General features: G+C 46.8%; 1 protein-coding gene across 2 annotated transcripts in view; it reads left to right on the top strand.

Annotated features, from left to right (window-relative positions):
• Positions 1-22,797, top strand: part of LOC149352351 (organic cation transporter protein-like) — a 78,917-nt gene that overhangs the window by 41,554 nt on the left and 14,566 nt on the right. For both annotated transcript variants that reach the window (XM_089581514.1, XM_089581515.1), the window contains exons 4-8: positions 4,319-4,473; positions 10,528-10,696; positions 12,040-12,190; positions 14,494-14,579; positions 17,909-18,126. In XM_089581514.1, the coding sequence (XP_089437640.1) occupies positions 4,319-4,473; positions 10,528-10,696; positions 12,040-12,190; positions 14,494-14,579; positions 17,909-18,126 (779 nt within the window). The remainder of the gene's footprint in view (positions 1-4,318; positions 4,474-10,527; positions 10,697-12,039; positions 12,191-14,493; positions 14,580-17,908; positions 18,127-22,797) is intronic.

Here is a 22,797-nt window from a genome sequence, read left to right as displayed (position 1 = left end):
GCCCGAGACGAGGTGAGCTCTGTGGAATACCCCTATTAGTTTTTTTCTATTCTTTGTCTTGTTCGACCGACCGCGGCGGCCCAGTGGCTATGATGTTCGACATCTGAGCACGATATCGTGGGACTGAACCCCGGCTACGTGGACCACATTTCAGTGGGGGCGCAACGCAAAAGCGTCCGTGTGCTGTGCGATGTCGATGCGCCGTAAAACAAGTCAAAATCAATTCGGATCCCTCCAGTACGACGTTACCCACACCCCAGAGTCCAGCTATGGCACCTAAAATGCAGTGTCAATAAAAGCCTGCAATAATTAAAACATGCCACGAGTCTGCGTGTCCCTGCGCCGCGGTCGCCGTGGTCTCAGGTGCACTGAAGCAATGTTTTATTTCTGGAACTCTTTCCCAAACAGGGCTTTGCCTTTCTGTTGGCCTCGTGGGTCGTTTTGCTTTCCTTTTTGTTGGCTCTCGCGTACACAACAAGGCCGCCAGCTCTCATTTAGCGATTCACAAGCAGCCGTCAGCGCTTATCTCTCCGCCAAAGCAAACGCGGAGTCTTTCCTGGAAGAGCGCGCCCGATATACTGAGGCCGACTGAGTTTGCAAGGAGTGCGAGGGTAGTAATGCCATCTCCTTGACATCTTGGCGTTGTGCCAGTAAACGGCAGCGGCAGCGCTATTCCTCGGAGTGTTTGTCCGACCTGTTTACTTCAAGTAATGCGGACGCCAATTTTGAGCTGATTCTAAGAAGCGGTATACAAGCGAGGCGTAGAATGCTCAGTTTCAGGCGAATAAGTGTGGACATACCTGCAAGAGACCTAAGCGTTGCTCATGCGTTTAGTTTTCGTATGCGTGCTTCATTTCATCGTGTGCACTGATTCTTGAGCGCACAGCGCCTATTTTCTTTGAATTTTGGCATAAAGCTATTCACTGCATGTTTTCAGTGAAAGTAATGTGCTTCATTAATCGGAGGTTCTTAAATCTCATTAGGGGCGTGAAATTTCCCAAAAAGCAAGCCTCCTCCGTATGAATTGGTAAACAAAACTCCCATCCAGTGCTGGCTTAATACATCTACCATAGCCGTTCTAAGTGTACATAGCTGGGTGACATGAGAGCATGTGCTATTCATAGGGGCAGGTGCAGCAATGTATCGCTCCATGCGGTGGCTGGCCCCATAATTCATTCAAAGCTGCATGTAAAAGTATTAAAGTGAACTGGACCGTTACAATGCGCGCGGGCGTTTAAAAAATGGTAGGTCAGTTTATACAGTAACTACATGCGGGAATGTCGCAAAGTGCGTTTATATTAGCCCTTTTAATGCTCGAATTATGAAGGAATGAAATTAAAAAATCTTTATCTCCATATTTTGTTACATAATGCGCCATCATTTTTTGAAAGGCAATATAGAAAATTTGTTAGCGCCGCTAAAACTGATAAGTCGGCATGCCACTAATTAGCAACAATTTGCACTTATTCCATTTTTCGCAACAAATTTGAGTAGTGTGAGAGGAAAACTTGTAGGCCTCGAAACAACTCAAATCCCCAGGGACAGCATGCTCTGCTTCGTAAATGTTCTTATCGAACAAGTGTCTTTTTTTTTTCCCCCGCAAAAGTTCACAGAAAATGAGACATGAGGATTTGGTCATCAATGGCTGGAAGTCACTTATTCAACCCGCCGCGGTGGCTCAGTGGTTACGGCGCTCGGCTGCTGGCCCGAAAAACGCGGGTTCGATCCCGGCCGCGGCGGCTGAATTTCGATGGAGGCGAAGTTCTAGAGGCCCATGTACTGTGCGATGTCAGTGCACGTTAAAGAACCCCTGGTGGTCGAAATTTCCGTTGGCCTTCACTACGGCGTCCCTCATATCCTGAGTCGCTTTGGGACGTTAAACCCCAATAAACCAAACCAAGTCGCTTATTCGCGCCTTCATTTTCTTCGCACAACTACGGTGGCTATAGCACAACTGCGTCACAGTGACGCCAAACACTTTGATTGGAAAGCGCTGGCAACTGAGACCGTGTTGACATCAAACTTGAATGCAAGCTCCATGCTTTCAGTATTACCTAGAGGGAAAGCAGAGGGCGCTGCACTTCACCACGGAGAGGCGCAGGAGTGCCGGGGAGATGAGGTTTCGTATTTGGCTTGGCGATTGTTGTGCATGAAACGTGGATTCAGTCATAACGTACCGACTCTTCTCCCGGAAAACCTCGAAGAAATTCTGTCAAAGTTTCCATACCACCTTAAATCTATGCTAAATTGATTGAAGATGTGAAAAACGCACCATTGAAATAATTTCAACTCAGAGGTGGGCACCGCGGCGCAGCTGCCGATCTCGAGGCAGAATCCACGTTTTCAGCCCAACACTAGCCAAGCCAATTAAGATAGCTCGTCTTCCCGACATTCCCGCCCTGGTGAAAGGCTCTTTAATAAAGTCGCATAGAAGGAGGCACCAGCTTTTCCTCTAGATAATAATGAGCTCTGCGGTAACGAGTACATGACGCGCAAATGGTATGCCGAGAATTCGAGATACTGGACATTAAAAGGTTGGTTTACTTGTAATTAGCCGGATGCTTACTAAAATCTTTCTAGTTAATCTACCGTGATTACTGCATTATAATTTATAATGCAATGATTTTTTCATATCGTTTTTTTTTTTGCATAGCACTGTTCGACTAATTTCGAAACGCGACACGCATGGTTACTCGTGTCAGAATGCTGGCCAAGTATAACTACACATGATAGGAACACTAAAACCCGCGTGGCAAGTTCTGCTGGCTTGTTATACCAAATACTTTGTTCTTTGAGAAAAATTAATATGCAGGCTAACTACATTTAGTGTTCGTGCTATAATGTTATCGTCCGTAGCATTCCTTCATCACTGACGAAGATTTTCATTAGGCGTGTCCTCATATTTTGTTCGATCTGCTCAAATCTGCCGTGAACATGCAGCCGAGAGATTCCAAAGCATTCCGAAGCTGGAACGGTCTCTTCGTTTTCCTTCTGTGACAGCTCGAGTGTGTGAGCTGTCCTGAGACGACTAATATGCTTCATTGAGACGACGAATACTTCATTGAGACGACGAATGCTTCACTGAGATGACGAATGCTTCTCTGAGACGACGAATGCTTCACTGAGACCACGAATGCCTCAGCAGTACTCGCAACAGGCGCACCCTCTGTTCATGCATGAGCGTCCTCTTGCCTGCAAAGGAGTTAAAAAGCCTTGTTCGAAATGTGGTGTTGCTGACGCGAGGCGCACGCGCGAATACTGCGAGGCTGGGAGACGACAACGAGCCTTGGAACAAGAGAATTTTCGCAGCCAAGTCAGTTACGGTAGGCGTACTCGCTTTCGTCCCCATTGCGGATGGATGGTTGCGGTGCAGAATTTCCTTCTAGTAGTTCTTGTAGAAACCTCTGTCAACAGAGTATGCTCGATGGAATAAAACTGAGGGTTCTAATGCGCATCTGCGAAATGCTGGGCTGTGATCTGCGCCTACGTGCGTCTTCCATCCTCTGTTTTCTTGCAAGTGGCTGAAGGAAGAACATGGGGCCTGTTGATCAGTGTTAAGGAGGCTGCTATCACTGCCACGTGCAGGTAGGAGAGCTGAAAGAAATACAAGCGAAGGTAGGAGGAGGGGAAATGATTAGATGCGCGTGATCATGAACGAAGCAAAACAGTGAAAAGGAGTGGTCATGAAGCTGCTGCTTCGAGTGCTTTTCCTGTCCACGGGGACTAGCGTTTCCGCCAAAAAGCGCTATCGGGGGAAACCTTGAATGGGTCTTCTTATCCGGCGTTGTCTGCAACACCGTGAAGTGCCCTTTATCTTTGACCCTCACTGCGAGCTTTCATTTTTTTTCCTTTCCCAAGTCTCTCCTACAGCCAAAACACGGGTGTGTACTCGAATGCCTCGCACGCCGCGGTGGCTGAGTGGTTACAGCGTTCGGCTGTTGAGCTCTAGGCACGAGGGATCGAATTCCGGCCGCAGCGGCGGCGAAACGCAAAAAATAAAATTGCCTAAACTAGGCTATGGCTTAATTAAAACGTTTTGGCGGCAGCGGTCATTGGCCGCAGATCTCAAGCGGCGGCGGCGCCTGCTTCGCGCTGACTCTTCCTGCAGTGTCGTTGCTGCGGCGCAGGAGTTTAAGGTCTGGGAGAACGGACGAAAGGTTTAAAGCTGACTTATGCAATTTAGTCCGCAACGCAGCCATGACTGTAATTCGATTTATTGTGTTTTGGTTCCGCTTTTCTTTAGCTTTGCTAATAACCCTGACCGCAGGTTTTGTTCAAGCACATGGCGAATCTGACGCCGCGCCTTTGCTCTTTGCAGGTACGGCCGAAGGATAACGGTCTTGATCACCAGTCTCCTGATGCTCATTTTCGGCGTGATCACGGCCTTCAGCTGGTCACTGACAGTGTTCAACATTACTCGATTCGTCGCATCACTGGGTGTCGGAGGCATCCAGAGCACGACGGCCACGCTGTGTGAGTTTGTGCCCTTCTTTTCCTCAGAAGGGGTTGTATATTGAACGGCACTTGCCTTGGCCCCGTCCTATTTATGCCACACGAGCGAAAGTGTAGGCATCAGTGGACGTTTGCGCATGAACCAAACAAACATCGCGTTGGACATTATTAAGGGCTCTGTTGTAAGCGTTGGTGTGACCGCTTTCTCAGTAAATTACATCACCGTTCTCACAACTTACACTCAGCCACCACTGTTTCACTGCCGGGAGTGTTAATAAAAAATACATTTTTTTTTTTTTGAGGGTGGTGAAAGACCACGTTTCTGTGTATGCACGGGCGCTGCGCTGTGAAGAGGTGCATAATGACGGTACATGAATGCAGCCACTTCTTCCGTTTTCAATTAATATTTTTGTATTCGTGTTTCGCAGCTATCGCCTAAGGAAGGAGACAGAGAATAAGCAAGAGGGGTTGGTGAAGAAAGGCGGATAGCTTGTCCACTGCGAAGCGAAAACTTGAGCATGTAACGTGTCCGTCCACATCTCGGCCTGCCGAGCAGCAGATAGCGTAGCGCCATAAAGGGACCCCGTAAAGTGAACGCTAGCCTGTAACCAGTTAGCGCTGGTCCCGGAATAGCACCTTTTACTGCAAAATCGGTGAAACGTCCACAGGGGAGGGCTCTCACGCTGCATGATTGCATCACGAAGACCTTGAAGTCAGCAATGATGAGCTTGTAGAGCAGCCTGCTCGACGCGAGTTACCTTCCTCGCGTAGTAATGTATCAGAACTAGCTTTAGAGCCTAAATGTGACACCGGACATTCTTTAAAAGTAGCATAGCCCAACCAATGCCTTCGCTGTATTAGCGCTGTCGAAGTCAAAGGGTTTCTACCCCTGAAATTCTTTTAGCCTTATTATGATGATTTTACTTTTAAAGTGTGTCCTACCAACGAGCCCAGCATCAAGTTTTACTGAAGTACCTTTTATCATGGCGTCATTTATGACGCCTTCTGTCAGGTCGAACTCTTAGTAAATGCAAACGTCTTCACGGCCGCCGCGGTGGCCCAGTGGCTATGGTGCTCGGCTGCTGACCCGAAAGACGCGGGTTCGATCCCGGCCGCGGCGGCTAGAATTTCTTTGGAGGAGAAATTCTAGAGGCCCGTGTACTGTGCGATGTCAGTGCACGTTAAAGAACCCCAGGTGGTCGAAATTTCCGGAGCCCTCCACTACGGCGTCTCTCATAGCCTTAGTCGCTTTGGGACGTTAAACCCCACAAAAACCAAAAACCAAACGTCTTCACTGTCTATAAAAGCATGGAACGAAAAATGCATTGGTGTAGAGACTTCGAATTCGTTTTTTTTAATCAAATGGGCAATGCATGAAGTTGTCTTTAGTGTCCTTTAGGCGTATCCAGTGCGATATTTCGGAGCATGGTTACTGCGTAACCACTAGCGCCAGCTCCGGCACTCCCACGCGGCGACGCTGTACAATGTGCGCATGCACGCTTGAGCAACCGCGGCGGGAAACGGTAACGGTACGCGCGGTCTGTAAACTCTGTGGCAGCTGTTGTGCTACGCCATGTGCTTTAGTTTCGCAGGTGATGATGATTTAATTCTTTTTAAGTTTTGGTAATATTCGTAGAGAGGGAATAAATTTTCTTCGGCAAAGTTAGCCAAATAGAATCTTTTGTGCCATCTCATTGCAGTCCCACATTACAATAATAAAACAAAGAACCCGTGTAGTCGTACAGGCGTTTCACCAGGAAAATGCTAATGCAGCTAACACTGAAACGATCTGTTTTCAAGCGTTATTTCTCATTATTTGGACTAGATAATTTCTTGAAAGTTCATGGATGCGGCAAATCTAACTGTGAAAAACTAAAATGAAATACACCCGGTGTTACGGTACGTAAAGGTCGTAGATCAAGTTTAGCTTAATTTGGTTAGTATTGATTTTGTAATTACTCAAGCTGTGGCTAAAGGTACGTCGGACGAACCCAGTTCCTTTTTTTTTTTTTGCCGAGTACGTCTGGCGGATCTGACCAACGTGTTTTACAATGTCCGACCATTTGATGCTCATTCGGCGGTCTGCTCGATTTTGTTCTCGTTGCGCTCCTTTGGTTTTATGATCTACAAGGATAGTTATCTCTTTGGTTACCACGGGAAAAAGGACCGTCTTTTATATGTCTCAGACAAACATTTTTTTCTAGGAAAAGTGTGGTAGATAAAAGTATACAAAATGCATAAAAATGATTGAGATAGAATGCGCTTTCTAATGAAATTTATTTGAACGCAAATTCTGGTTTGAAATGTTGTGAAAAATCAATAAACACAACAAAAAATAAAAAAATGTTTGTGTTTATATATGACAATAACTTTCAAAACACTTTTGAAAAAAAAAATTCTAGAAATTAAAATACAATTGAAATTCTTTCTAAAACATGGCATTAAAATATTAAAATTATAACGTCAATAGTTTTCTAGATAGAAATTTTTTATTTATGCCTTTTGAAAAGGCTCATTTGAGAGTGTCCTTGATATGATTTTTGCAGTTCAACAAAAAAAAAATGGAAGTTTAATGTCATGTGCTAAACGAAAGCTTGGTAAGCGTGGTTTTAAAAAAATACAAATTGGAACTTATTTAATATGCGAAAAAAATTGAAAAAAGTATAAAAGCACAACAAAGTATAACTGCGATATAGCGATATATAGTATGCGATAAGTATAGCTACGATATAGCTGTGCGAGCGCCATTCCCGATGTTGACGGCTTGTTCGGAGCGCCCGACGCCGCACCCCCAACTTCAAGCGCGTCTCAAAAATTGCCGCTTTTTGGCAACAATATAAACTCAGCAGGAAATTTAAGTTCAATGTGTGAACAAAAAACCGAATGACTCAGCAAGTCCGTAGCGGTAATCCTGCTATTTCCGTGCCAGTACATGTGCTTTTCTACCATGTGCGAAGCGCTGCGATTGTTACATTACGCCATAACATAATCGTGTGCATTTCTTATCGCGGCTCCTTCGTGCACGTCAGTGGTTTTAGTCGCGATGAGTCGACGAGCTGCCGGATACGGCAAACGTACAATCTCCGTAAAAATAAATGTAAACAGCGCAGCGCCTACATGCTCCGCTTTTCAAATTTCTTTTCATCGCGCTTGTCCCTGAATGGCAAAAAAAAAAAAAAACTACGCTAAAGTCACCCATGATTGGATTATAGACCACCCTATTGTCTTTTTGTTACCATTCAAGTGCGGTAAAGCTCACCTTTGCCTCAGCGTAGGCCTCAAATAAACACGATATGCCTTTTCCCATGGCTGTGAGATAGAACCTAAAAAAAAATTAAGTGATGGACATCCTATTTGCTCTGTTTGCTGTGCTCGCTGCGCGCAACCTGGCGTATAAAGGCGGCGATATGTGTCATTTGTGGGAGTGTGGAGATGTAAGAATGTAAGAATGGGCGACCTTCTCTTTGGAGCTCCTCGTAAGTCGCGAAGGAAGAGCTCCATGTACGCGTAGCAAGCAGCATGAGCGGCAAACGTTGGACGTGACTTTAGCCACGGGTCTACAGCGACGTCCGCCGTACCTTGAATCGGAACCGACTGAGAACATCGGACGTTTCTTGAGGCACTTTGATTACTCAGTAGCGTGCGGGGAAATTAGACGCATTAGCAGATGAAGAAAATGAACAATCATTGATTACAATTGTAGACAGTACTAAGACCACAGTTTTTCATTCAGCTACAAGTCTTCCTTTTCAATGTATTTATGTATAGATGTATTATTATGCACTTAGTTATATGTATTTCAAGGACAACGTTAATGGAGGGATATGAGAGGGGCCTTTGTCCTGCAGTGGACGTAGTTAGGCTGATGATGATAATGAATTAAATTTCCAATAAACCACCAGACGGAAGTGTCATGCGGGCAATCTGGCGTGGAATTTGCTGAGGCCGCCAACACGATCCATGCTAAATTACTCCCCGCGCTGTCACGTATGAGCACATACTTTGAGCACCTTTAGGCTTTACATTATTCGGCCGCCGTGGTGACACAGTTGGTACTCGGCTGCTGACCCGAAAGACGTGGGTTCGATCCCGGCCGCGGTGGCCGCATTTCAATGGAGGCGAAACACTAGAGGCCCGTGTACTGTGCGATGTCAGTGCACGTTAAAAAACCCCGTGTGGACGAAATTATCCCGAACCCTCCACTACGGCGTCCCTCATAGACGAAGTCGCTTTGGGCGTTAAACCCCATAAACTAAGATTTATTTTAGCGCAGGTATGTTTTAGTAGTAGTCTCGTGGCGCTCATAATAAGCATTTTGTTAAGTCCAGTTCTCTCGATTTCGTAAATTCGAACACGAGGTAATTTTTTCGCTTCCCCTGCGCTTCTGCTGCTGGAAAGAGAATCCTAGTGCAGGTCGAGTTCCTTGTACGCATGAAACTTGATTTGGAAAATACCGAGCTCCGGATTATAAACGTATGTGCCGCCTAGGCACTTTTCGTAAATAAAAACTACTTCTCTCAGTGTCTAGCAGCGTAATAAAAAAAAAACTCGCGATAGCTCACAAGTTCATAGCAGTTATTGCAAAAGCGAAATCTGTCACTCATTTCACACGCGCATGCTCTGATCAGTTAAAGCACGTATAACATTATTCCGGTATAACCATAATTCATACCGAGATACCTCACCTCCCCAGTGATGCTTATTAAAGCACCTATAGCGACGACCGCGAGCTCAGTAGTGAGGCTGTACTCAGTCTGCTAAAACGTTTTACCCCTTATCCTATACTCACTGCGCTGGCGAAGGCTTAACAGAAGCACAGCAGCATGCAAAGAAAGGCCTCGTGGAAGTGCAAGTTTTAGTAAGGAACCTGCGGCAGCTGACCAGCTAGAGCATCTTGTCTTGGACGTCATCAGAGTGCTGGCCGCTGTTGATCTGAAGATTCTGAACTAACTTCCATGAAAGCAGTCGCTCTCGAAAACACATGCACGCTGAGTCACTCTCAGCGTCGCTGTCCCTTCGAATCCCGTGAAATGCGGCTCCTCAGACTAACCAAATGAGGAGTGCGCACACTGGGAGTCTCGCTGTGTTGGTGACGCTGGCGTCGACCGCTTTGCTCCTTTTCCGATGAAGACGCACGAAAGTATCGGGCGCGATGCTTCGGAAGCCAGCACTGTCCCTCACTTCTCTAACCAGCCGGCGGTTGGGCGCCTGCGCTTTTGCGTGGCAGTGTGCTGACACCGAAGTGAACGCTTCATCTGGCGACACAAAATCAAATAGTGGATGTTCTAAGCTATTCCAGCGTTAGAACGACGCTAAACTGACCGCCACTTTTGGCATTGTACGCCGGGCTTTCGCGATTTCTGAACTCACGAGAGCGAGGCTTATACGTTTCTTATACAAGTGAAACGTTTTATGAATTCGGCCCCTGATCTGCTGACTCCACACGCAACTTTCACTTCAATGCCAACAAACTTTGAGTATAGAGCACATAATCCGATACCCAGCCCTCACCGTTCAGGGTGGCGGGAAAGCTGCCATTGCGGTTCAGATTCGTGGTTATACGCTCCTCTGCGCTAGACTTGCGGAAGGCAGAATTCTCTTTTTATTATTATTCAGCAGCCCAAAGACCCAGCACCGAGGTGTTGCTAGGAGTGGAATTGGTGCTTCAGATCAGCATTTAGAAACCCTTAATCCGCCCAACACTTTCGCGTGGCAACGCTTCTAATGGTAGTCCCATATCAAGCCCAAACGCAGACACGTTTCTGAGACTCGGGGCCTTGAAGTGGCGCCGATGTACACTGTATAGCCTATCGATTGACGACTATCGAAGACAGCCACTGATACAAATAAGAGGGGTATTGTCCATAAGTGTCAATCAGCTAAAAGAAAAAAAAAGGCCCAGCTGTACACCCTTGCCGAACTGCATGTGCACTGCATGTGTCCAGTAGCAGTGAGCGACGCACAGTGGGCCAGTGAAGGCAGTGCTCCTGGCTTGCCTCTCGTATCGCCCGACCTTCTGCGGTGCTGGGCCGAAGAAGCGCGCCTCAGCACGGTGTCCGTTTGCGGCGCGTGCAGTCGTGGAGACGGTGCCCTCGCGCTACCGGCTGCTGTTTGGCGCCACGTACGGCGCGGGCTGGATCTGTGGCCAGCTAGGCCTGGTGGCTGTGGCGTGGTTCGTGCGCCGCTGGTTCACGCTGCAGCTGACCGTGTCGCTGCTCAGCCTGCCGTTGGTCCTCAACTGGTGGTGAGTGGTCGACGCTGAGGGAAATCCAGCAGCAGCGTTTTATTTGTTTATTTTTGTACTTAACCTTTGCTAGACATCGATGGCATTACATCACAATTCGTCAACAAATTCTTTCAAGCCATTTTTGTTTATACCTGAAAATAAAAACTGAATTCCAAGAATTTTGGGCTAACATAATTCACAAAACCAGAGCACTGAAGAGACTTGAACTTAATAAACGACCACATTTCAGTTACTGGTGTTAAACACTGTGTACTCCTAAGGAGCTTTTATACACCTTTCAAAAGGCCTCGAACAATCTAAACGCAAGGCTTTAGAATGCAATGGTGCCGATACCAGGCGGCCAGAAAAAAGTCTGTGTCACGTGCACATTTCGGCATCCCAGGGTATCCGTGCAACGATTACTTTTTGAAATCAGGGGTATGTGAAAGTGCAAGACAGACCTGACATGGAAGTCCAAAATAAATGGAAAGTAACATGAATTTAATTACGTAATATAAGGCTGTAGAAAAAAAAACTGGGAATTATGTCTGGCGGAAAAAAAAATAGAACAGGCTGGGTGATGAATGATTTAAAGCGTTTATCTTTACATGCTTCTCCTCACCGCTCTGCAAGATCGTGAAATCATGGTTACCTTTTATGGCAACGGACACTATGCGATGAAAACAAGCAGTGCATTACTAAGCCACTTTTCTGTGCATGAATTTGGCTCGGAAGGCAGCATAATACAAAAGCAATTGTGGAGTCTCTAAATGGCAACCACTATAAGCAGCATGTCCACATCTACTTGACCTCTTTCATGAGTCTACACTTCCAATAAATATCTGCCGGTGTCAATTTCTGTGCAATAGGACCTCGCTGTGCAATGTTCTTTTCGCAATTCTTAGTGAAGCAGCAAATAAAGTGGACACAACAACATATGCAGTTGCCGCTTTATTGTAGTTATTGGCCACTTTCCCTGGCGGCGTCGCACTATAGTGTAGTTTGTGCGTCCAGGCTTGGTTTTTACACTCGCCATGCGGTTTACACATATTGCGTCAACCGCTATTACTCGTTTCGAAAGAAGCAGTCAACTTACAACAGTCTTTAAGCGGATCGTTTTTGTAGAAGAGACGATGCTTGGAAAACATTAAAAAAAAAGAAAAAGAAACGAACGAATTCTGCATTCTGGAAATTTTCTGCCCGCAGCGCTAGCTACTTCTACCATTTAAGTATAGTTCTACTTTATGCCGCATACAGGAACTGCATTTTCGACACTTTCACTGCAATTCGATATTCGAAGGATGCCCCCTCCGCAGCCAACCTCCAAAGGGTGTTCAAGGGGGTGGATGGGGCGTGCGCAGGTTCCTGCCGGAGTCGCCGCGGTGGCTGCTGTCTCAGGGCCGCACCGCCGAGGCCAGCAAGGAGCTGCGGCGGGCGGCCGCGCTCAACGGGAAAATAGGAAACGGGGAGCTCGCCGCGCCGCCCGCCACCAGGACCGCCACCGGCGCAACGGTAAGCTAAAGTATACGGATCTGCGGTAAGGCAGCCCCGAATTATGCTTCCTGCAGCTTGGGCGGAGTACCTGTACGTGCCTTTCGTTATTTAAACAAAACGCAGCATAGTCCTGCAGAGCACCGGTACTGTGCCCTTCTCCTCTTCTGTCGCACTTACTGCACAGGCCATTTTACAACAGCTCGCTGAAACCGCCGTCTCCAGCGCTACGCTCTAATAAAATAAGCAGCCTCTATTGTTCCTTGCGCAGATTTAACACGGCGCAGGAAATAGCGCTGCAGACTTCTGTTCAAAGGTTCCGGTGTTTGAAAATGTTCTCGCTAGATTGTACTCGCGATTTCAGTTGAAAATTAATTTACGCTTTGTATGGAAGCGTTCCCGACGCTCCGCCTCTGACATCCTCTTGTTCAAGATGGCGGGAGTTATTGGTCCCTCAGAAAAACGTTATCTGAGGAAACCAAAGCAGGAGGAGGTAGCGTTTCTAGGGAGGCTAACTGTATGTAGGCTATAAGCTGACAAATGGCAGTCAAGACAGCAGCTTGAGCCACTTATTTTTTCTGCGCAGTCACCGGCGAGCTCGTATAAGACCCGTCTTTGCTCAGGGGTTAAAAATATAAATGAAGAAAGAAAATATTGCACGCAACTTCGTCAGAGTTCAGTGCTAATTAAAAGCCAAACACCTTGCGCCACACATATAGGGTGGAGCCGAAAGAAAATCATGCGCGTAAATGCGCCAGTGCGAGAGAAGAGTGACTGTAGTTTATAGAACCAGGCGTCTCTACACTTGCTTGCAGGACTGCATTTCTTTGTAGATTATTTACGTAAATGACTGCTAAAAAACTTAGAGCTTAGCTTACTTCTTCAGATTTTTTGTAGGTCATTGCATATTTGTAGGTAGCGTAGCAAATTCGCTACATGTCGATCGCATGCCGTTTACTCTTTTAGATGCGGAGCTTGCATACAAATATTGATGTCAATATGTTCCAAGAAGACAACGCCTTCTGATTGAAAATGTTTGGCGCCACTGCGAGGAAACTGTGTAAATAAACAGGGATCGCGAATGTGCGACTTCCATTCAGCGTTAAAAGACTCGGCGTCTCTCATTTTGTGAGAACTGTTACAGGAAGAATAGGGAGAAACGTGTTGGATAATGAATGGTTTACACTCCCCGGGCCCTTAAAGATCGCCTTTATCGAAACCAATGTTTGAAACGCTCCTTTCTGGCGAATAATGTGTTGATTTCTGTTTTGTCGTGACTTCGCGACATTAGACAGTTGTGCCATTTTCTGTCTGCCATATAAAATATATTAAAGCTCATTCCACTGGAGAAGTGTCGCGTTTGTGGAAGTGATGATCTTCTTCGAGTTCTCAATAATTTGGGCGTTAATGGGTCAAGAATCACATGAGCACAAACACTCTTTTAAAGCATGGTCTCTTGGTTAAGACGGGTCGCTTGCATTAAATTTAAATCGAATCAGGTCAAAATGTGAAGGCACAAGCGAGGCCTGTAAGGGCAGATGCAGAGGAGGAAGAAAAAATTACGTTGGTCGACCTTATTTGCGTGTCACGCTTCGCTTACTGGCTGCCTTGAAGTGCCATGCATATGTTCTTTGCGTGAAGCCACCGTAAGCATCGGACGCCATGAGCCAGGAATGATTGTGTGTTAAAAAGCGGCTTTGCAACGTCTTTTTAAAGGGTCTCTGAAAGAAGCTCTAATAAAGTTGCGGTATGCCTGGGATATTAAAGCACGCCGCTTCACGAATATTGTCCAGGAAGATTTTTTTAATGAGCTTTGTTGAAGCTGAGTTATCTGCAGTCAAAATTTGAATTTCAGCGTCTGCACGCCTTTTCCTCTCCTCTCCTCACTTTTTGCACGCTGGAAGGTCGGCGCTCCTCCGCCGGCTCCACCTCAGGGGACTGAGCTTCCTGAACACCCTGAGCTACGCGGCTTATTGGACGCGGTCATGGTAGCTGCCTGACGTCTGAAATGATCTAACCATTAGCCATCTCTCAACTCGTATACGCAGGTGCGAGCGACGGAGGTGGGTGCAAGCATAAAAAAGTCGCCGAAAAGGGCTCGCCAACTTTCGCGCGTGATTGTGGGTTCTCTGCTGCGTGTAGAAGTGTATTATTTGGCTCAGGTTGTTATGACAGCACAGTGCAGGTGATTGAGCAAATTGATCTGCTGTCCTCGGAAGGTATTTCAGAGCCCCTTTAATAAAGCTGTGCCATTGCGAAGCTCCTTTTTTAAACATCTTTCGACATTGCCACAAAGATATTAAAGGTACTTTTTTTTTCATTAGGAGTCCACGGAGAACGGATTTAATTTCGTGAACCTGCTGAAGAGGCCAAAGCTAAGGCTGTTCACCATGGTGTTCTTCATCACATCGTAAGTTAATGATCATTTCTTCTATTATTTTGTAGTTCGCACATCACTGACTATTTGTATGACGCTATTTTATGAATTCATAGCATATGGTGTAACAGTTGAGCGCTCAACAAGATTGAGGGCACATCGGGACATCGAATCCACACAAGAAATTCCTCACTCTCTTTTTTCTCTGCCTAGTGAAGTTGCCGCCCCCAAAAGAGACTAAAGGCCCAAGGCTCTTTTGAGCGCTGTAACTTCATCGACTAGTGGCCGGAGCCATTGCTTGTGCGAAGTACAGGAAGTCTGGATAGAGAAAGGAATAGTTCTTTTCCACGCAGGCAAAAAGGCACTCTTCCTGAACCATGAATGCCTTACGCTGACTCCCATCAACAGCTGTACCAATACTACTGTAAAGCAGTTATTTCTTTCTTTTTTTTTTTGAGATTCCTATAAAGGAGCGTTCCGGTATCGCATGCAGACTTGGGGCGTAAAACTTGCGTTGGATTAAACGTGTCTCTAATATCGCTGTGACTCACAGTCGCGCTCAGCACGACCTGCAACAGGCTGGTAGTTATCATTCAGCTGTGCGCAGCAATGGTATGGGCTGTAGTGCGGAGCTCCAAACATGCAGTGACAGCGCAGGCTATCTTGATAAAAAGGTAAAAAAAATTCACTCTGTTACTCCTAACCAGATACTTGTCCCCCAAACCACTACTACCTTCTTAATAACTGGATGTAGTAAGAGTAGAAATAAAGAAATTTACTACCTCAAGAAGCTAGTGAAGAGCATTACAGCCACAAACAAAAAGATAGGAGTATTTACTGAGAAAATGGGTAGAAACTGTTTTCGGATATGCTTCTAGGTTCTTAGTGTGATGTGTTGTCGAGGCTTGTTAAACTGGTGTATAATGGGAAAATAAAAAAAAAGCTATATGTTCAGTTTCATCAATTGCCGACACCAGCTCTCGCTGGTGTCGGGAGCTGGTGGGAGAGCTGGTGTGCTGGCCGTAAATCACACACTTTGGCTTAGTTATATTGGACATTACGTGCATAAACCATGCGAGGCGATGACATCAAAAACTCCACCGGGCGGACACAAAGTTTCAGGATGCAAGAATAGCACAAATCAGTAAGGTTCACACAAGCGCGACATGCGCTGTGCGCTTGCATGGATAAATTCTCTGTCTTGTATACTCTAAATTTGACTCTCAGTTACTGGCTAGGGTCTCATATCCGTTGAGCTAAGATACCAGCCTTAATTATTAAATTCCGATTGTAGAAACAGGTTAGTCGACCTAACCGCACTGCGCAGCAGAAATGTTTAATTACAAAACTATTTCATTCACACAACCAACACTCTGTGTCAGTTATCTTGTGCGATTTTTTTTTATGGGCAATGGGACGGTTACTAACCAGGTACTCATCAGAGACTATAGGTATTAAAGATGCAGGAAGGGCAAACATTTACTGACTACAGTCGAGCCCACTTACAACGGCCGCAGTTATAACGAACGCTCGCTTATTACGAACGAGGTACCTTTAAAATAAGTATTATGGCTCTGGCACTGCTTCTGAGATAAAACGAACCACGGCCGCACCACTCGGTCACAATTAACGAACGAGGATGCGTCATAAACTGGCCCCCGAAGTCGATAAACGCGCGCTGGAGGGAAGCGCGCTTCCCTCCAGCGCGCTGACCGAAGAGCGACTCCCAGCTCCCGTGATCTGCCCCAAAGACACCGCCGACACCCCAAAAACCGTAAAAAAAAGGCGGTATTTGAATTGTAGTTAACCGACGGTCAAGCGCGCCCAGACAGGCTACAAAATCATTCGGTGCGTGCGTGTGTGCCGGTTGGACATATTAAAGTGGGAGCAGAAGCGTGAAAAGCGAGAGGAGGCATCATTGAAAGCGGAACTATACTGCACACGGCCGGTGATCAACCAATGGAAGGAATACGAGAAGTTTGGATACGTGCACGCAAAATACGTCTACTGGCCCATCCGGTCATGTGGCGTACGTCGCTTACCCAGTCGGATCTCCGCCTTCTGCGCTGCTGCGGCGTGAAGGCAGCGCGCATACGGCAGCCAGTCTGCATGACCCTTGTGTAGAGCGATCAAGCATATAATGCACGCATTTCTCAATGAAAACTGAAATCAGCAAGTAGCTGATGACTTTCGGGGAACGCTCTGGTTTGTAGCTTTATGCGGCTCTACCTCAGCGCAAACGTTGCTTCAAGAACCTATACTAACTTCGGCGAGGTGTCGCTTTATTTGGAGACCAATGCACTGCGGTACATACACGCCATCCGCGCACATGCGCTGCGGTCGCTTGGCTGCATCCTTACAAATTTGTCGAGGATCGAAGACAAGGATGCCGACCTACCACCAGTTGGCGTGAACTCCTCAATTGCTCTATCGCGTCCCTAAAGAGGCTCGTCCGCAGCAAGGTTCGCGCGAGGAGCACACAACCGTGCTGGGGGGCTTAGAATGCGAAGTCATGTCCGCAATTCGCTGTAAAACGTCTGCGTCTACTCTGAAGAATTCACCTCGCTACATTGCCGTAGGTAGAAGGGTAGTTTTACCCGAATGACCTTGGAAGGATAGGAAGATGAAGAAGGGCATGAATTAGCAGACTAATAACATGGACCTTGCACAGAATACTACACGGGCTTCTATATGGACAACCGGTGGGCATGCATTTCTGCAGCAGTTGCACCCGGCGTTTCCCGTGTGCATCTGCATCATTATAATGCCGTACATGGCAAATTCCGCCTGTGTTGGAGTTGTATTTTTGTGAAGACTGAGCGAAGCCGCTGCCGCGAGCTACAAAACGTTAAAGATTTCGTAAGTAACAGCGTTGCTTAAATAAGCTCGGTTTAGCGCAAGATGGCATTGGTACTAGCCGTTGTGCCATTAAAAGCAAAACACACGCTCGCACCCAAAAGCTGAGCAGTTGTTTGTTAGCATATGCAGTGAAGTCATCTCGTATAAAGAGTTCAAATAAGCTTGATTTCTTAATGCGTGAAAACATCGCGTTGCGTTCTTTACCGTAACGTCATAAATAATTGGGCTAACTTGTGACAGCTTACCGATTATGGTACTCCTATTACTGGTCCCCTTTCTCAGAAAGCATTTTCACTGCGCTGCCGTAGTGTGCTGTGCTCGGATAGAAGCAAGACACGTGTCCTGGCCCTTCACCTCTATAGCAACCCCCCTTCCGCCGTGCCCTACCCAACTCACCTTCACCCATGACCCCAGACCTCCCATCTGTCGACCGTTATAACCCAGAGCTGGGGAGGTGTACAGTTTTTTAATGCAATAAAATGTTTCTTATTCATCAATCGCAGATTCGCTCATCGCCTGCGCTACTTTCATCTCACGTACTCGAGTGCCCTGCTCAGCGGAGACCTCTTCGTCAACTACGCCATCGTCCACGTCATGGAGCTACCCGGAAAACTACTGCTCGGGGCGCTGGCCGTCAGGTTCCTCTGGCGCCGGCCGACGCTGGCCGGTTGCTTCATCGTGGCGGCAGCGGCGCTGCTCGGTTCCTTGGCCCTGACCCACGGCGAGTGCGCCTTCACCTCGCTTTTCCTGCCTCGCGTTATTTTTTATTTACTGTTTTTTTTCTCCTCTGGGTCAAACGGTGGCAACCACCATCATGAATCATTAAATGGCGCCTAACCATAAGTGGAATGGATCCAAGAATTTACTCGCGAAGAGCGGCCGACGTAAAATAAAAACAGAAGGAACAATTTTACGGGCGATTATTCCGATCGATGAGGCGGCGTCTGCGCTATCAGTACGATTGCGATTGGTTGCGAAAGGCAGGATAGATACATAAGTGTTTCTTTGGTTGTAGACAGAACCTTGTGGAGTGTCTAGGCGGAAGCCCAATGTGTCTCTCATTTTGTCCACGAAGGACCGGCTTAGTTGGGTTAACGTCTCCCACCAAGACTGGAGACTGTTTGCTGACGCGGTTAGGGGAGCTCGAAGATCGCCGTTTTTAGCAGCTTGTTACATTGTCGCCTCCTGTGAGATTTGTGGACTGCGACGACAGTCACACCGGATGGTAGACGGACGCCACACACTTCAAGGTTATGAACGTGCCCCCTGAGCTATTATACCGGTGTTGCGGTGAGTCCCTGACGGAGGTAGATGGCTACCCAAGCACCTCGGCTGCCTTCACGCTTGTCTCTACAGCAGAACTCGAAGCACCCAATCTCGAGCGGTTCGCTTGGATCCATCCACGTTTCGGAGAGGCACCGGATGAAAGCGTCTTTCATCCTGTGCCTCTCCAAGTAACCCACGGACCCACTGAGCTGGCGGCGGGGCCGTTGTCCTCCTCTCCACTCTCCCTCCTCCTCTCCACTTGCTTCCAGGCTTCACTGGAACACCCCACACGCCAGGTTTTTGCGACATGACAACTGCGAGCGCAGTAGCAAAGCAATCGTTGGCAACTACATCGCTTATGATTGGAGGGCTCGGAGATGAAGCTGCAAGCGAATCTACGGCAGCTGCAGACATGAACAGGAGATATAGACTGGCTCACTTGGCCCGTATGCAAGCGTGAAGTGTGTCACTTGAGCGGTATGTCCGCGCACGAGAGGGTATTTCCAAGCCGCAGTCAAGAAACCCATTATCATACAACAGCACATAGAGGGACTGGGGCCCCTTCCCCCCTTCTCTCCTCGTTACAGAAATAATCCGCGAAGTGTCCCTCTTGGACCCCGAGTGGCGACAGGCAAACACGTGTGGAACCGTTCCATATTGCCCGGCCGATGGAGATTACTAAGCAACCTGTCGATAAGTGACCCTTTGGTATAGTCACTGCACCTCTTCCGAGATCTGCGCGACCGCCTTCATTCGCACTGCTCCGCGTGTATGTAAACAAACCACTTCTGGGACGTTTGAGGACAGCTCTCTCAGCATTCTTCCAGGTGCATGCGAGTAGTATTTTTTTGAAACCGAATCGAATACGAATAGGCTGGCTTTGCTATCAGATTGAATATGAACAGCGTAGTCAAACAACTGAATCTAATACGAATCGAATACAAGTCGAATATTTGTGATTATTTGCGACTTACAACGATGAAACACAAAGGAAAAGAATGGATAGGGCGAAGCATTCTTTATGTTTCTGCGTGTTTCATCCTTGTGGTGCTTCAGCATAATAGATCGCTACCAACTCGCCCACAATATCCGTACAAAGCAAATGTTCATACGAAACAGTGAAGCTATAGCAGCGGTGCTGTAAGTCATGGAATTAGAGCTGTAGCTTTCGAAAGACTCAACACTGATCTTCCGCAGGGGACACGCCACGCGAAATCAGTATATTACCCCTGCGACCATGTCATATGCACAGGAAAACTACCTTTCGCTTCTGGTGACGGCAGCGAATAAACGGGCTCCAAATCTCAGCTGATGAGAGGGGGGATACTTTGAGTCATCGCCTACGATATCGTGCACGAAGGCAGGGTTTATTAAACATCGTTAAACTCTGTCGCGTTTTCCAATCTTGAAGGCCATGTGTATGAGCATCCGCCGTGCGAATGGACCGTGCCGTGGCGCTGACTCTTTCCACCGCGCAAGACCGATCACGGCATCATGTTCTGCGGCATTGCAGTGAGCCCCGTTTTTGAAACGCCGTCGAAACGAAATACGGGTTGCCCTATTCGAAGTTTGTGCCAATTATTCGAAGTCTATTCGAAAACTTGAGAACAGATTCGAATCGTTTCGAATAATTTTGAACATGCGCTAATAGATCCGCGCTGAACGAATAGAAGGATATTCGATTGGCTATTCGAAAAATTCGAATATTCGCACACCGCAAGTTTTCCTCGCTTCCTGTTTTTCTCAAACTATTGTTGCGACATGCGGCATACGCGCAGGTAAGTCATGCAGTAACGAAGGGCTTCGACCTCATCCCTGCCGCCCGAGCTGAACCGGAGTATGGTGACGAAATCGCTGACCTCAGTCGTGATACTTACTGAGTCGCCGACCACACCTTAACAGCAATACAAAATATGAAATGAAACAAAACGAAACAAATGAACCAAAATACAAGGAAAAAAGAAGTGTGTACGATTTAAGGAAGAACATCATAGTCAAGCCCCGAGCTCGAACCAACTATGGACATCAAAGATTAAGCTGTCAGATAGCGGATTTAATAAACAGCTATCTAGTCATTCAAGACCTATTAGCCAAAAATCTTTCACTAAACAGGTTTAAGAAAACACTGAAGGAATTGTTCTTAAAGGAAGACTAGTGTTCCATGTTTTCATGTTTTTCTTCTTGTTTTCAATTTATCTTCATGTGTGTCAAGTTCGATAGAGTACATGTATTTTATGTTTGGAAGTGTTTTGTAAATATGCATTGCTAGTAGAAGTTGTGCACTTATTCTTGTATTCCGTTCCTGTACATATTCTTGCACTGTAAAAATAATAAGGGGGTGGGGGAATAGAGTTTCATCTTAGTTCTCTGCAAAGATCTAACGCTGTTGTAAACTCTGCATGAGTGTCAAACCGCTGCTTGCCACAGGGTGGCGTGACCTCGTCAGGCACTTTTCCGCCTTTTGTCACGTCCCCCAAGACAATAGTTTTGTATTGTTGTCTTGAATAAAAAAATATCGTGAGGTTGAGGTTAACCTCGTGGGGTCGAAAGATAATGAGGCTTCCCACCTATGACCGTTGGGTGGTTTTACTTGGGCCAGGTGCTTATCTTATGGAGTTCTCATCTGAAAACCGGCCGCCGTGGCTCAGTGACTGCGGCGTTCTGCTGCTGAGCAGGGGTTCGCGGGCGGCGGTCGCCTTTCGGTAGACGCTAAACGCGAAAACGTCGAAGACATCCTTGTACTGATATTTTGGTGCATGTCAAGGAGCCGCAGGCAGCCGAAATTGATACCGGGTATCTAGCCCTGCACTAAGGCGTGCCTTTGAGCCCAAAAATTCATTAATCATCATTTTATTTGTAATAAGTTTAGAGTATGGAATATGAGAAGTATGGTAGCATCACCGGCGTGCGGCATCAGCTTGCTTGCCGCAAGTCGTGTTCCAAGTGTATTGACCAACTTTGAATAGCAGGGGTTTAATATTTCAAAGAGGAACTCTCCTAATGTTGTGGCAGTGAAACTAATGAAACTGAGTGTGATCAGTACACCTAACTGCTGTATTGAAGTGCAGAAATGTATCAGTAATGCGATGATTATGCTTTCAAAGTTTTTAGAATTTATTTATCAATGGCTACATTTAATAGCTAATTTAAATGTGGTTGTAATTACTGCTTAATAAGTGTTTGTGTAGAATGAGTAATTAATTTACATATAGTGCGGAGCGACCAAAGCTGACTTTAAATATACTTTTTTCTAAATACTTAAAGGGCAACTCCGGCGATTTTTCGATGTGCATCGATTGAAATGAAATTTTAAGTCTGTATTCTTTATGATAGTCTGATGCCTCATGTAAAATTTAGCACCTGAAACCGGCGTAGTTTTTCCGCAAGCGAATTTTGAAGACAAGCGCTCCTCGACGCGAGCGGCACCCACTGATCGAGCAACTTCTACAGGCCACCCTGTTCTGTGACGTCACTGGCGGGGCGGCGTGTCAGGCTGGTTGGGCGCGCGCTGGCGCTGGAAGTGCAGGGGAAAATTGAAAATTGGTTTTGAGGAATGTAAATGACGCAGTAATGGACACGCGAACCGCGACGTAAGGGAGGAGTGAAAGAAGAAAGGAAGAAAGAGGTCCGTAGTGGAGCTCTCCGGAATTATTTCGACCACCTGTGCAATTTCGCGCCATCTCAACGTGCCGGATGTGATGTGTACGCCAGAGTCATGGGTCACGGCAACTTCTGTTGTGCTGTGGGGTGCACAAATTCTTGATCTGTGACAACGGGCGTGATCTAGCGTAGGTTTCCTAGCGATAAGAACCTTCGCGATAAGTTGGTGAGAGCTGTCCTCTGTGTAAACTGCTCTCCGAGGAAGCATACCCGCTTGTGCTAGCGCTAGATTGCTATGAAGACAGCGTGTACTTCAAAGAGAGCTTTGGACTCGCTAAGGCTTCGTTCAACTGGCGCTTGAAGGCATATTCTGTGCCAACGTTATTCTAGTACAACCGTCTATCGCAGCGGCCAGCTGAACGAAGCGCGGCCGTCAAGAAGCGGTATGTTGGATCGTAGAACTGTAGCTGGCGTGAACTCACTTCGAAAAGCTCGCCGTCGAGATAAAGCTTCGCAGAGAGGACTG

The sequence above is a fragment of the Amblyomma mixtum genome, chromosome 3 (assembly GCF_055824585.1).
Source record: "Amblyomma mixtum isolate Tamu chromosome 3, ASM5582458v1, whole genome shotgun sequence".
Taxonomy (NCBI): domain Eukaryota; kingdom Metazoa; phylum Arthropoda; class Arachnida; order Ixodida; family Ixodidae; genus Amblyomma; species Amblyomma mixtum.
Note: the sequence above shows the minus strand (reverse complement) of the source record. Positions and strands in the feature narration are given on the sequence as shown.